Source organism: Bubalus bubalis, chromosome 17 (assembly GCF_019923935.1).
Source record: "Bubalus bubalis isolate 160015118507 breed Murrah chromosome 17, NDDB_SH_1, whole genome shotgun sequence".
In the NCBI taxonomy this organism is placed as follows: Eukaryota; Metazoa; Chordata; class Mammalia; order Artiodactyla; family Bovidae; genus Bubalus; species Bubalus bubalis.
This window is the reverse complement of record NC_059173.1, coordinates 61,869,040-61,884,876: the sequence shown is the minus strand read 5'-3', so window position 1 is coordinate 61,884,876 and position 15,837 is coordinate 61,869,040. Positions and strand designations below refer to the sequence as shown.

Here is a 15,837-nt window from a genome sequence, read left to right as displayed (position 1 = left end):
TACCATTTCTGTCCTTTATCATGCCCATTCTTGCATGAAATATTCCCTTGATATCTCCAATTTTCTTGAAGAGATCTCTAGTTATTCCTATTCTATTGTTTTCCTCTATTCCTTTCACCATTTATTTAAGAAGCCCTTATCTCTCCTTGCTATTCTCTGGAACCCTTTATTCAGTTGGGTATATCTTTCCCTTTCTCCTTTGTCTCTTACTTTCTCAGCTATTTGTAAAGGCTCCTGAGACAACCACTTTAGCTTCTTGCGTTACTTTTCTTTGGGATGGTTTTGGTCACTGCTTCCTGTACACTGTCATGAACCTCCGCTAAAAGTTCTTTAGGCACTCTGTCTACCAGACCTAAGCCCTTGAATCTATTTGTCACCTCTACTGTATAATCATATGGGATTTGATTTAGGTCATACCTGAATGGCAACCCATTCCAGTATTCTTGCTGGAAAAATCCCATGGACAGAGGAGACTGACAGGCTGTAGTCCATGGGGTCACAAAGAGTTGGACATGACTGAGCATGCACGTTGTTGTTGTTGTTGAATAGCCTAGTGGTTTCCTCTTTCTTAAACTTTAGCATGAATTTTGCAATAAGGAGCTGATGGTCTGAGAATAATGTAGTTGGGTGTTACTGTAAAATATTTCTTCAAGATAGGGTACCAGGGAGAACGTCCATCTCTAACTCTGGGACTCATTTGTAAAATGTCAATTACGGTCACTACTTAAAAGTATTGGTGTTAGGATTAAGTGGAATTACACAAGTGCATGAATCATCATTTCATTACAAATAACAGAAACAAATTCAGCTTTAGCTTAGACACAGAGGAAAACTTCATGATTCACAGAATCCAAGGAGTGACTGAACAACCAACCCATAATACTTTCCTCTTTGTCCCTGTTCAGCTTTACTCTGTTAGCTCTCTCCCCTGCAACTGTAGGCTAGTTTCCTCCACATGATGAGGAACATGGTCACTGAAAACTCCCAGGTTTTACATTTTAGAAGTTGGCTATTGGAGAGTCTACTTTTTCCCCCTTTCATTCTTACTTCCTATTAGAAAATATTTGGGTTATACCCTCAAGCCTGAAGAAATCAATTGTGGCCAAAGGATTGGGAACTTGAAAAAACATGCAATTTTCCCACAGGATCTACAGGGCTTAAGACAATAGAATAAAGTGAAAGTCGCTCAGTTGTGTCCAACTCATTGCGACATGAATTCTCCAGGCCACAATACTGGAAAGATTCCCTTTCCCTTCTCCAGGGGATCTTCCCAACCCAGGGCTCAAACCCAGATCTCCCACATTGCAGGTGGATTCTTTACCAGCTGAGCTACCAGGGAAGCAGGACAATAGAAGAAAAGTGTGGTAAATTGTATTGTTGTTGTCGTTTAGTCACTAACTTGTGTCCAAGTCTTTTGAAACCCCATGGACTGTAGCCCGCCAGGCTCCTCTGTCCATGGAACTCTCCAGGCAAGAATACTGGAGTGGAGTGCCATGCCCTCCTCTGGGGGATCTTCTCTACTGAGGAACTGAACCTGAGTCTCTTGCATCTCCAAGATTGGCAGGCAGATTCTTTACCACTGAGCCACCTGGGAAACGCAATAACCTGGTGAAAGCTAACACAGGTCCCAGAAAAAGAGAGGGAAGATGCTGATTGGTGAAACATTAAATTATTTAAAACAGTCCCTACAATATAGAATGCATTCAATACATACACCCCTGAGAAACATCAATAAATCCTAACTTTCTGGACTTCCCTGGTGATCCAGTGGTTAAGAATCCACCTGCTAATGCAGGGGACACAGGTTTAATCCCCGGTCTGGGAAGATCCCACTCACCATGGTCAAAAGCCCATGCACCATGACCCTTGAGCTCAAGGTCTAGAACCTGTGCTCTGCAACAAGAGAAATCATCACAATGAGAAGCCCTCACACCACAAGGAAGAGTAGCTCCCATTCACTGAAACTAGATAAAGTCCACATAGCAATAAAGACCCAGTGTGGCTAGGAAAAAAAATTCTAACTGTCCAACTCCCACTTTCAGTGAGTCACAAAAATTTCTCATTATAAAGGTGAATTACAATATACTGAGAAAACATAATTTATTCATCTTCCTCAGGTTCTATTTATTCTGTATGCTGCTACCCTAACTGGATTTAGGTGAGTATCTGGCAGATAGGGTAGAACCAACACTTTCTGGTCCAGGTATCTTTTCAGAGAAAACTCAGCTGCCTGCCAGCTCTTCCTGTGCTGTGTTTCTGCGCTGCTTTATTTGAGGTTGCAAGTACCTGGAAAAGAGAAGCAGATGTTTTTCAAGAATGTTTATGAAACTTCTGTTTTTAAGGTGCACATTAACGGGACCCAAACTCTCTTGCATTTGGAGCTCACTTCTTGAAATTATGTACATGTCCTCTAGAATTTGCTTGGGCAAATCTTTATCTATGGGCATTGGAAACCCCTTGGTTTCTGCACTGAAGCCATTCCAGTTTTGTCAATGGCACCCCACTCCAGTACTCTTGCCTGGAAAATCCCATGGATGGAGGAACCTGGTAGGCTGCAGTCCATGGGGTCGCTAAGAGTCAGACACGACTGAGCGACTTCACTTTCATTTTTCACTTTCATGCATTGGAGAAGGAAATGGCAACCCACTCCAGTGTTCTTGCCTGGAGAATCCCAGGGATGGCAGAGCCTGGTGGGCTGCCGTCTATGGGGTTGCACAGAGTCAGACATGACTGAAGCAACTTAGCAGTAGCAGCTGGTCATGGCAACTCATTGGAAGTGCAGTCTTAGCCACTGGGCCACCAGGATAGTCCCCATCAGACATTTAATGACTTCATTAATTCTACCTGTTATTCAGAATGCTTCAGATAAAGAATGAATAAGGCATACTTCCTGAGTCCCAGGAACTCACTTTCTAGTCAAGAGGATAAACACATTACTTCATTTATACAACTGGGGCTTCCCTGGTGGCTCAGTGGTAAAGAATCTGGCTGCCAATGCAGAAGATGCAGGAGATTGGGAAGAGCTCCTGGTGAAGGGAATGGCAACCCACTCCAGTATTCTTGCCTGGAAAATCCCATGGACAGAGGAGCCTGGAAGGCTACAGTCCATGGGGTTGCAGAAGAATTGGACACAAGAGGGCAATGGCACCACTCCAGTACTTTTGCCTGGAAAACCTCATGGACGGAGGAGCCTGGAACGCTGCAGTCCATGGGGTCGCTAAAAGTCGGATATGACTGAGCATCTTCACTTTCACTTTTCACTTTCATGCATTGGAGAAGGAAATGGCAACCCACTCCAGTGTTCTTGCCTAGAGAATCCCAGGGGCGGGGGAGCCTGGTGGGCTGCCGTCTATGGGGTCACACAGAGTCGGACACGACTGAGGTGACTTAGTAGCAGCAGTAGCAGTGACTAAAATCAAAACCAAATGTGCTAAAATGGAGTTATGGATAGGTGACTATGAGAAATCAGAGAAAGAATACTTTGCCTGAATTAGCAATTTGGAGAAGTGGGGAATTTTGAACTAAGTAAAGATGATATGGAGTGAGCAGAGCATACTAAGATGGAACACATTATATAAAGGCAGGGAGAACTACCTTAGCAAAAATGTGAATGAGGACAGTGAAGCAGGAAATGTTGGAGACTGAGGCTAGAGGGGTTAATCGGGAGCCAAATCATGTAGCCTGGGCTTACTTAAGGAGCTTAGACTTAATCTTATAGGGGAGTGGCTTCAAACTGGGCTCAACAAAGCCCCTCAGGCTTTGGAAGAGGGCATGGAAGGCCAACTGGGCGTCATAGCTTTGGTTCTGACGTCTATTTCAATGGGACCAGCTCAGTTAAGCTTTATCCCTCTGCTGCTCTGCTCAGTTGCTAAGTCGTGTCTGACTCTTTATGACTGCTCTGTCCATGGGATTTTACAGGCAAGAATACTGGAGTGGACTGCCATTCCCTTCAGGCAATCTTCCTGACCCAGGGACGGAAGTCGAGTCTCTTGAGTCTCCTGCATTGGCAGGCAGAGTCTTTACCACTAGCACCACATGGGAAGCCTCCTAACCATTATCCCATCATATGCAAAATAGTTCCCTGACCTAAAGGTATTGGGTATTGATCAAAATCTTACACGTAAGGGGGATGGAGAGGGTATCTTTGGCTTGGAAAGCATGAGTCCTGAATAGTTTAAGCCAACTGCTCTGAAGACAGATCACAAGATGAGTTACTGTTTCCCCAGAGCCTGTAATAATCTGGTTCATATCCAGTGAGTACCTTGCACAAAGACTACGTCACTGGAATCTTCTGTGATCATTACTTTCCACCAAGTTCAAAAAACCTGTGGGTTTGTCACCACAATTTAAGATCTATCCTTTATATTGCACCAAGAAAAACACTGTATTTGCTTCCTTTCCTTAACTCAATCATGGGAGAAAACTGAGTTAAGAACTTACAGCTCTTAAGGCAGATGTCAGTTTATTTGGGAGGCAGTAGGAAGAGGAGGAAAGACTTCCTGTCTCCTTTCCCTTCTCCCCCCACCCCCCACCCCCGTTATAGGTCTCCAGGTCCAAGTAAGACTCAGGTAACTGGCAGGCGCTACAGCTCCTCTTGGGTGGGAGCCTCGCTCCTCTGAGAATCATGAGTTCCCCTCCAGAGGAAGCTAGAGTAAGAACAAGTAACTCTGACTGAGGGCTTAACATGATCTGGGTACTATAACCGTGGGCTTCCCTGGTGGCTCAGAGAGTAAAGAATCTGCCCGTGATGGGGAGACTCGGGTTCGACCCCTGAGTCAGGAAGATTCCCCTGGACAAGGGAATGGCTATCCACTCCAGTATTCTTGCCTAGAGAATTCCATGGACAGAGGAGCCTGGTGGGCTACAGTCCGTGGGGTCACAAAGAGTCAGGCCTGACTTAGAGACTAACAGTACTACTACTACACCAAAGCTACTGCTACAATCGTTACAACAAAGCTAAGAGATAGGTACCATATGATCCTCATCTTATGCATAAGGAAATTCAGGTCTAGAAGTTAAGTAACTTAACTTGTTCAAGATGCCTCAGTGGCAAATGGCAGGGCTAGGATTCAGATTCAGACAGCAGCCTCCTGTCACGTGCCCTGACAATCACTGAGCTAAAACATCTCCTTACAGAGAGCCCTTTGATGTAAAAGGTGTAAAAAGCCAACACCAGAAAGCCTAGCCTGGGACCTGAGGTTGGCCTTTTCTTTTGGCTGCTCTGGGCCTTCTTGCGGCATGGGCTTTTCTCTAGTTGTGGTGAGTGGAGGCTACTCTCTAGCTGCAGTGCACGGGCTTTTCATTGTGGTGCCTTCTCTCGTTCAGTCAGCGGTTGCAGCTCCCCGGCTCTAGAAGAAGTGAAGAGAAGTCACTCAGTCGTGTTCAACTCTTTGTGACCCCATGGACTGTAGCCTCCCAGGCTCTTCTGTCCATGGCATTCTCCAGGCAAGAATACTTGAGTGGGTTTCCATTTTCTTCTCCAAGGTTGCTACAAAAAGAAGTCAAAACTGTGCCCTTATCAACTCATTTACTTCCACAGGTCTAAACTCTAATTGGGTCAACTATTTTATTTTGCTCAGGGAGGACACAATAAGTAGACATTCTTGGGCCTTTTAGCTACTAAAGAACCCCAGATCTTTAATGCATTCTCAAATAGTACATTCTGAGTGTGGAATGTACAATCCACACTTAGTACAATCTAGTACAATCTCAGTGTGGAAAGTTACACACTCAACATGACTCTTGCCTTTCCTCTCCTGAGGGAAACCTTTGATTAGGATTTAGAATTATTCTCCACACAACTTATTTTCTTAAGAAGTTTATAACACACAGCTCTAGGTGTTGGGGAGCCAATGAATTGTGAAATTTGCTTTTTAGATAATTTCAGTTACAGCAATGAAGATGAAGGATGAATTTAAGAGGTGCATGACTGAAGCCTGGGGGAGGAGAGGCCATTGTAACAGACAAGGGGAAAGATGAAAAAGATGAATGCAGGCAGGGGCAGCAAGCAATCAGAGGAGGGGGAAGGTTTTTTTTTAAATTTAGGAAGTCAAGAGGTAAAACTTGGTGATTTCACTGATTATCCTCCATTTGCTACAGAACCATTTCCTACCTTTCTTTGTCCTGCTCTGTGCCCTGGAGGGTGACTGACTCTCTGGACTGTGTCATCTAAGATTCTATACTAGCTCGCTTTGAATTGGGTTCTGCTAGTAGGAGCCATCACTGAGAGACTGGTAGGTAGGGGGAGAAAAAGGTCAGAGAATTCTCTCCTCTGCCGGCGGCGATACTTCCAGTTAGGGGGCCTCTCTTCCATACTTACAACTGTTTCTGGGTTCTGGTAATGCAGTCCTCTCCTTCTGCTTCTTCAGGACAAAGGATGGTAGTAGCTTCCAGGTGTTGCTGGTGTCTGGACACCTCACAAGCTTTGCTGATTCCCTGAACCTCCCTGACCTCTGTCAGCAGTCCTTTAATTAAACTCTCTTTAATTGATAAGCCCTCTGAGTTTGCTCCTGCTGGGACCTGGACTAGTCATGATTGATGGGGAACAGGGAGAGGAGTGCAAAGAGTTGAGGTGACTCCCAGGTTTAGATTTTTTCCTCTAAGTGGATTTTTAGCATTTTTCTGAATGCTTTGTCAGGACATGCTCTATTCAGATTACTTGGAATCCATCTCTGGCACCAACATTTTGGTTGGTATTTCCAGCAGGAGACTCAGGCAGGTTCTCCAGAACCAAGCACGGTTGCTACTTGGATTTTCTCTTTCATTGCCTGTGAACACTGTTGTCACACTACCATAGGCCCCTGTACACTCAGATTTTCAAGTCAGCATTGGTTTTGCCGCTGTTAGTTTTACATCTAACTTTGAATTCTAGATTTTGAAATGTACAGGGAACAATTAGAAAGGGTTATGTAAAACAACAGCAACAAGAATCCTAATTACAGTAAAAGCTTTTTTAAAAATGGAAGAAACTGGGAATGTTTAGTGAAAAATCCATTAATGCAAATTTTAATAGCCAAGCAGTTGTACTATGGCTGTAGTGTTTTGTTGATTCAATTATAAAATTTTCTCTCCAACAAATAATTCAATATGATGAACATTTTATTTTTCATCATACAACAATCACTTCAACTCCAAAGAATTTAGTTGGCTCTTCACAATTCTTGTTAAGCCATAAACAAATTATATTCCCACTCCCCAAACTGCCTTTATGCCTATACTGCCTACACTACGTACTTCAAACACACCAGCAACCCTATAGAAGCCTTCCCCAAGGAACGGGAGAGTGAGATGAACTGGGAGACTAAGACTGACATCTATACACTGCTGCTGCTGCCGCCGCTAAGTCGCTTCAGTCGTGTCCGACTCTGTGCAATCCTATAGACGGCAGCCCACCAGGCTCCGCCGTCCCTGGGATTCTTCAGGCAAGAACACTGCAGTGGGTTTCCATTTCCTTCTCCAATGGATGAAAGTAAAAAGTGAAAGTGAAGTCGCTCAGTCGTGTCTGACTCTTTGCGACCCTGTGGACTGTAGCCCACCAGGCTCCTCCGTCCATGGGATTTTCCAGGCAAGAGTACTGGAGTGGGGTGCCATTGCCTTCTCCGATCTATACACTACCATATGTAAAACAGATAGCTTGCGGGAAGCCAGTGCACAGCACAAGGAGCTCAGTTAGGTGCCCTGTCTCAGAGGCGTGGGATGGGGGTGATTGGGAGGGAGGTTCAAGAGGGAGTGGATATATGTGTATGTGTATATATATATATATAGTTGATTCACTTCGGTGTACAGCAGAAACTAACACAACATTGTAAAGCAATTATACTCCAATTAAAAAAAAGAAAACAACCTGCCCCACACCCTGCATTCCTGGTATGCACATTAGCGTCTCCAGGGAGCTCTTAAAAAGACTCATTCCCAGACTCCACTCCAGGCCAATTAAATCAGCATCTTTGGAAATGAGGCCCAGGTGCGGATATTGTTTAAAAGCTGCCAAAATGACCCTAAAATGCGCAGAGCTGAGAACAGGACTCCAAACCATAGAACATACAAGATCGCGAGAAAAACATACGAGTCTCCTTTGAAGATATAAACCCAAGATACCTTGTGTCCAGTAAACTGTTTAATCCCTTGTTAATGAAGTTCCTGTAAGCTTTCTTCCCCTGTTAACCTTCAACTTTTGCACACTGGAAAGCTGAGACCCCTTCAGTTGGTTTTGCTTCCTTGTTTGGCATATGTGGTTTGTTGACAAGCTGCCTAGAACACAGTGAAAGATAACCACAATTAAACCTGCTTCTGAGTCAGCAGTGGTTTTCCCCATCAGTGAGGTTTTTCTTAGAACCTTAAGAGAGGGTGAAAAAAAGAACATATAAATGAAGGAATCAGACTCTTAAGAGTCGTTAAAGATTACAGTTTTGGTTGGAGAGGAGGAAGGCTATTGCGAACAAAGGAATGATGCTTTCAATATTTTCAAAGAAACCTTTGACTAAGGACCAAGAAGTAAAATGTACATTGTGCATCTGCTTCGCATCATACTTCAGGGTTCTTTGTGATCAAACATAGTTCTTTCAGTTCTTTCAAAACAACTGAAAAGTAATGTCAATAAATATAATTAGCCTTCAATAAACATATATAGTCTTGAGGAATTCTAAGTCTCATGAATGAGGTAATAAAGGAAGAAAAAATAGTACTTAAAATATGTTTTCTATCTCAGTTTCTTGTGGTGAGCAAATGTCCCATGCTACTTGTGTCAGTTCCATTTTTTTTCAAGTGACTTTCCCTAGTGTCTAAGAGAGTGTCTAAGTTAAACCACAAAGAAATGCAAATAACCTGTGATTTCTCTATCTAGAACATTCAGTTTAAGTTAGACTTAGTAGCTCACAAAGTTATCTTAAGTTTTTCAGAAAGGACAGGAAGCATCCTTAGCATTTTTTTTTTAGCAGTAGTCACTGCCCACAGGTTGATACTAGAGATGACGAAACAAATGAAGTTGGCTTCTTTTCTTTTCTGCCCTGTCTCACTTCCTGTCAAGTTTTCCCTCCATCTCAGCCTATATTGACTTGGTAATAACATGTCCACTTTGGGTTTCATGTGGTCTAAATGTTTTAAGTAGTTTGGTTATTTTAACAAACCAAACAGACCAAAAAACCAAAACAAGGCAAAACAAGAGAAAAGAAACCTTGCCCTGTGGAATGGGAAAGCATACCCTGAGGTACAAGATCATCTGTAAAATGAAGTACTGCGTGATTCAGCAGAAGCAGGGACTCACAGAGGTGACAGAATGATAAAGTCTAAAGTGACTCCCCCAAACCAAAATCTCTGGAGAGAACGATTAGGAGGTCTCCCTCTGCTTTCTGGAGAGAGAGTCCAGCCAATTACATTTGACTTTTTTTTTTTTTTTTCCTGTGACACTTTGCTTAGTTTTAGCAATCATTTTTAAGCTTCAAGTGCTCTTTTTTAAAATTAATTTTTAGGCCGGGCTGGGTCTTTGTTGCTGCAAGTGGGCTTTCTCTAGTTGTGGTGAGTGGGGGTTACTCTGTAGTGGTGGTGCAAGGGCTTCTCATCGTGATGGCTTCTCCTGTTGCAGAGCACAGGCTCTAGAGCACGGTCCCAGTAGTCTATTAGAATGGTCTCTTAAAAGATATGAGTTGTCTAGACTTCTGATCAAATGCTTAAAGGTGTTAGTGATCTAATTTTTAATAACCCAGCTATGTTTTAAAAGAGTCTATATGAGTAATAATGCATAGCATTAAATGTATATTATATACATAATGCTGATACATAAACCATCTCATTTGATAGTCCAGTCCATCTTGTGTCCAAAGTAGAAGCAGCTTTGTTAGGTCTTTTTTCAAATACTCTTAAGGAATGGTTCTTGAATGGGCCATGAAGGACCAAGCTTGGACTAGAATGTACTTTTTTTTTTCAGTTAAGTAGTCTTTCCATCTTCTACTACATCTTATTGGGACAAAAGAGCCCTTAGCATTTCAGTTGCATGAAGTGATGAAGGAAGAAATTCTCACATACTGAGGTATGGGGAAGTCATTCTTGCTTATACATGATTTAACTTAAACTTTGTGCTAACCAGAACAGCCTGCTTTCTGGCCTATTTAAACATACATTTGCTATATAGTCCATGGGGTCGCAGAGTCGGACACGACTGAGCAAATGAACTGAAGTGAACTGACCCTCTCGGGTTTAAAAGTTCTGAATTTACCCCTTAGGGTCCACACTTGAATGCAGAAAAACTTCTAAAATGTAATAACGTACCCAGTATACAGTAGTGATAACCCCGAAGAGTTGAGATAAATCCTAAGTTCGTTTTAGAGAAAACTGAACAGGAAGCCAGGGACTCGAATTTGAGCCCTGCCTGTGTGTGATTTTCTTGGGCAAGTACCGTCTCAGGATATCCCTCCCAGTCTGTAAGATGAGAATAATAAAGAGGTACACTTCACAAAGTTCTGTGAGGATGATTTTAAAAACGTCGGTGAAAGCATTTCTTCTACCCCATTTGGGGTGCTTTTGCTATTTCCGAGTTCTTTTCACTTTCGCCACTTCGAGATGTGGTGATTACGACTCAAAGGTCTTACACATCACCATAAACGCCTGACCGTCTCTCCTCATACGTATCACCTCCCTCGCGGGAGGGTGCAGCTTCGGCTTGGTTGGGTCGGCCGAGTTTAGGCGTCCCATCTGAAGTCACACACTCCTGAAGTCAGGAAAGAAGGAGAAAGCTATTATTGTTTCTCGTCAGACGCCGGAACAAGAAAGAAGTTATTAACGAAGGTCCCCTATGCGCACGCGCGGTGGACGCCTCGCGCCTTATCGCCTAAACGGGGGAGGGGGACGACGTGCTCACGTCGGGCGTGCTGACGTTCGCGCAGCGTGCGCCGCCAGCCAATGGGACCCGGCCCTCCTGGGCTTCTGCCTGGCGAAGGTGGGCGAGCTTGCGGTGGCCATGGAATAGGTTACCTGCGCAGGTTCTGGCGCTCCGGTTAGTTACGTGGAAGTGGTGTCACCGAGACTGTTTGCTCCTTCCGTTTACCAGAGCATCTTCCCTTTGGTGTTACTGGCGCAGGTTTCGGTCGGTGACTCTGCCATGCCGAACTCGCGGCCCAGGCCCCGCCGGAGCGCCGGGAATGGCGCCGGGGCACCTGGGCGGGACGAGCTGGTGTCGCGGTCCTTGCAGAGCGCAGAGCATTGCCTGGGTTCCCAGGACTTCGGCACCGCCTATGCCCACTATCTCCTCGTGCTCAGCCTGGCGCCCGAGCTGAAAGACGATGTAAAGGTGAGGAGGGCCCTTCTCTCGCAGGTCGATCCTCTGTTCTTGTATAAGTAAATGAATACGTAGGTAGTTGGAGGAGGGAGTGTGGACTCTTAAGTGCCTGGTGGTGGTTATTATTGTTTGCGGTTCACCGTTGACTCTTTTATTCGCAACCACAACCAGCCTATTAGAAAATATTGTTTGCTGACCCTCGAAATTTACATCCAGAATCGTATTTCTTTTCACCACCTTTTTTACTACCCTGATTCAAGCCTCAATCATCTGTTGACTTTTGCAGTGCGCTTTGGCTCGGAAAACGAGACTGTCTTCTGCAACACAGCCAACGTGAGCTTTTCATAACAAAAGCCGGATGGTGTCATTCCTCTATTACAAAACTTTCACTTCATTCAAATTCCAAAGGTTGTATTGCACACTAGGCCTTCAGTGATCTTCAGTCATCTCCTGTATCTAATTCTAGCAAGTTCCTGCCCCAGGGCATTTGCACTTGTCTCTCCTCTCTACTGTTGGGTGGAGAGAATGCTGAATTAAATTTGGAATTAGCCTGAAGTAATCATGTGGTGATGCATTCTTTTAAGTTTCAATTATTAGATTATTTGTGAGAATTACTCTGTTGAAGTTCTGTACTTTTTTTTTTCCTCCCCCAGGTTATTTTAGAAAAATTTAAAAAAATGATTTAGCTTAATTTTGCATTCAGTTTTCAACCTGATGCTACTTCGCTTTATTTCATGCAAGGTTTCTCAACCTCAAGACTGTTGATATTTTGGATAGGATCCTAGAATCCCCAACTTATTCCCAATAGATGTCAATTTTATATAGACATTTATAGTTCACAAAAACTTAGTGTAAATTTCAGGACCAGCTAGCCTCAAGGAGGAGAAAATGTTACCTTGAGATTGAGTTTGTTCTTCTAGGTAGGCAGATGTAAAATAATGGATCCATCCAAGTGCTTTTTCCTCAGTTCTTTGTTCCTTAGTTTCCTCTTTTAAAACAGGGACAGTGTGTATTAAAAATATATATAAAGTTTGTATTTCAATTCCTGATGTTCAGTAGGGTTAAGTAACTAGCTCTGTTTTCTGCAAAACAAAGCCCCATATTTCTTTTCATGGGCCTCTGTGAAAGATCTATTTCTTTAGTCTTATTTCCTTCTACTTCCCATCCTCACACTTCAGCCACACCAAGCTCCTTACCTATAAATTCCCTAATCCGTTTAGTATAATCTGTTGTTTTTTTTTTTCTCCCACACCCTAGAGTCGTCATCCTATCCTCGTCTCTCTAGTGAATTCCATTAAAATTCTGTTTCAGGTTTAACTCTCCTGTAGAAAATATGTGAAGATGATATAAATGTTGTCAGTGATAAAGCTGAAATGACTGCAGGCTTCTCTGTCTACACTGGGTTGCAGCGTGGAGAATGTTGGGAGGGAGATGCGACTGGAGTGAGGGTGTCTGTGGGAAGGCGATTGCTGTTGTTTCGCAAGTGGTCACAAGGCCCACATTGTATTGGGTGCAAAGGGGCATGAAGTATGAGTGAAAGGCCCCCACAGTGGGGGGAGAGGTGGCGACAGATTTAAAGATAATGAGAGACAATTGGCTGGGTTTGAAATTAATTGTTTTGGAGTTAAGGTAGCATTATAAGGTGACTTCATGGTCTGAGGTTGGGTGGTACCTTAACCTTTGTGAGAAGAATGTTATGGGTTCAGTTTAGAACATTTTGAATTTTTTTCAAGATCGTATGTTGAATTTCTCTCTGGGAGGCCTCTGTCGGTATAGGAACAGGATTGATGTTCAGTGCTCTTCTCTGTGCACTGGTCAGGAAATGTTTGGGTTGAGCTGAGTTTGAGATTGGGTAGGGCTGCAGCCCCTGGTTGAGATGACCACTAGGGAGCGGTATCTGTGGGCCTGAGGTTCAGAAGAGAGGGTCTTGATTTGAGATGTAGATGTGGCATCCATCAACATGTAGGTGATGCCTTGGGGATGAATGAGAAAAACAGAGGGTCAAGGCCTTACTCCTAAACACAGGAATCCGCAAAGAAAGGGGTCAGTGGAGAATGTGATGAGGAGGCCAAGTACGGAGAGTTTGGAGAGTGGTCAAACTGTCTTAATTTTGCCTTTAACTACCATGTTGGTGATAAAATTTACTCATTTATGCATTTGTTTATTCAGCAAACAGGGTCTATTAAAGCCAAATAAGACTTAAGGCGATTTTCAGTTGTCATTAAGTTTTATTTTCTGTGGACTCTTCAACCCATGTTGAATATTCTTTCATCATTTATGTTGTTGACTAATTTATCTTCTCTTTTGTGAAGGAAACTTTTCAGTATACGCTCTTCAGGTGGGCTGAAGAACTTGATGCTCTCAGTCGAACACAAGACCTACTTGGCTGCTATGAGCAGGCCTTGGAACTGTTTCCTGATGATGAAGTGATTTGCAACAGTATGGGGGAGCATCTCTTCAGGTATGCAGTGGTTTCAGTATTACAAGTTCAGAACTACTCTGGATCCGTCTGGATTGGATAAATGTGTAGTACAGTAATTTGAGCAGGGAAAGTTTACTCCAAAGAATGATTAACTTTAAAGGGATCAGACTAGAGAGTTGGCTAGTGAGAAGTAAAGAGAACTCAAAAGCGTATAGGAGTAGTAGATACAGTATATAATAATTTTACATCATATACTGAGTAATAGCTGCTGCCCTTGGGGCTGAGATCAGGTATCCATGAAAGAGTTCCTTTCTCTGGGCTGAGATATATAGACCTTGTTGGAGAGGACATAGCCTGATTCCCAGGGTGGCAGAGAAGTCACTGTGGTCCCTTGCTGGGGAAGCTTCTTATAAACCTGTTCTCCAGAACTTCCTGGAAACTTGCCATTTCCTTTCGTAAGAGTGCAATTCACTGTTTGGGTTCTAGAATGGTTTTTTTGCTTATACTATACCCAAAATGAATAGTCTGATTCCGTTTCTTTAAAATTGGTGGAACGCTTAGAGGTGCTTGCAAAGAAGTATGAGTATGAAAGGGTTCTACTAACTCAGTTCTCTTCATCATGTGGACCACACACTAGTGTGATGCATAAATTACCAGTCAGCTCAACATTCAGAAAACTAAGATCATGGCATCCCGTCCCATCACTTCATGGCAAATAGATGGGGAAACAGTGGAAACAGTGTCAGACTTTATTTTTTTGAGCTCCAAAATCACTGCAGATGGTGATTGCAGCCATGAAATTAAAAGACGCTTGCTCCTTGGAAGGAAAGTTATGACCAACCTAGACAGCATATTAAAAAGCAGAGACATTACTTTGTCAACAAAGGTCCGTCTAGTCAAGGCTATGGTTTTTCCAGTGGTCATGTATGGATGTGAGAGTTGGACCATAAAGAAAGCTGAGTGCTGAAGAGTTGATGCTTTTGAACTGTGGTGTTGGAGAAGACTCTTGTAGAGTCCCTTGGACTGCAAGGAGATCCAACCAGTCCATCCTAAAGGAGATCAGTCCTGGGTGTTCACTGGAAGGACTGATGTTGAAGCGGAAACTAGTACTTTGGCCACCTGATGAGGAGAGGTGACTTATTTGAAAAGACCCTGATGCTGGGAAAGATTGCGGGCAGGAGGAGAAGGGGATGACAGAGGATGAGATGGTTGGATGGCATCACCGACTCAATGGACATGGGTTTGGGTGGACTCCAGGAGTTGGTGATGGACAGGGACGCCTGGCGTGCTGTGGTTCATGGGGTCGCAAAGAGTCAGACACAGCTGAGCGACTGAACTGAACAGAGAGGTATAGAAATAGAAATTGTGAGTAAACATTTAGAAATTTGAATAGCAGTTTGCCGTAAATCCAAGCACGTGGTCAGGTAACTCACTTGTTGAGGAGAGTACGGGCCACTCTGAAATCCGTTGTGGGAGCTACACAGCAGCTAACTCTGTGCAGTGTGTTGGTCTACAGGTGGGGAGCTATTTTACAAAGAGAGGGAGTTTTTGGATGGTTTAAGAAGTACGGTGGTTTGATAGTTTTTTTTTTGGTTTGATAGTTTTTTCCTTCCATCTTTTATTGTTGATTTGCTCACATATAATTCAGTAGTAATTTTTGGGTAACTCACCTTTGATTTTTTTTCCTTCAGACACAGTGACTCTCTTTGCAGTCATATTCACTTGGTTTCTGTTATTTTTAATTAAAATATATAATTTTAGTAACAAGTACAACAAAATATATAATTTTAGTAACAAGTGTAAATTGGTCTGGCTGCAAATATGGCTAACTCTTGATGACCATTCTGCTCAGTTGAAAGCACTGTAGAGAGGCACCTGCTAACCTTAAGCATTAGTATCTTTTACAGTGGAAGTGATTTTTAGAATCCTGGTGTTCTAGAAAGTTGTTTAAATGGAAGATGACCAGGAGAGCTTCTACTACACGACAGTAAAGCAGTATTTCATAGTCAGGTCCTTGTTAGTGTCCTGGAATGCATAAATATAATAGGGATTCAGAAAGGAAAGAAGTAAATGAGACTCTCAGTCCTCACTGAAGGCTTCCCAAGGAGACGACACTTGCGTTGGGTAGGATTTGGGGTGCTGGAGA

At 43.3% G+C, this 15,837-nt stretch overlaps 1 protein-coding gene and 1 long non-coding RNA gene across 3 annotated transcripts in view; one reads left to right on the top strand and one right to left on the bottom strand.

Moving 5' to 3' along the window:
• Positions 1 to 766: 766 nt before the first annotated feature.
• On the bottom strand, positions 767 to 8,244 carry LOC112579979. The gene is made up of 2 exons (XR_006545754.2): positions 8,098 to 8,244; positions 767 to 2,286 (listed from the first exon to the last, which is right to left on the bottom strand). It is a non-coding gene; the product is annotated as an uncharacterized LOC112579979 (long non-coding RNA).
• A 2,630-nt stretch (positions 8,245 to 10,874) lies between these two features.
• PRMT9 (protein arginine methyltransferase 9) overlaps positions 10,875 to 15,837 on the top strand; it is a 33,719-nt gene continuing 28,756 nt past the window's right edge. The window contains exons 1-2 of one of the 2 annotated variants that reach the window (XR_006545753.2): positions 10,875 to 11,281; positions 13,582 to 13,730. Coding sequence is in view for 1 of the 2 variants with exons in the window: in XM_006042853.4 (XP_006042915.3) it covers positions 11,093 to 11,281; positions 13,582 to 13,730 (338 nt within the window). In the remaining variant the exon portion in view is untranslated. The remainder of the gene's footprint in view (positions 11,282 to 13,581; positions 13,731 to 15,837) is intronic. The other variant, XM_006042853.4, reaches the window with a different exon arrangement.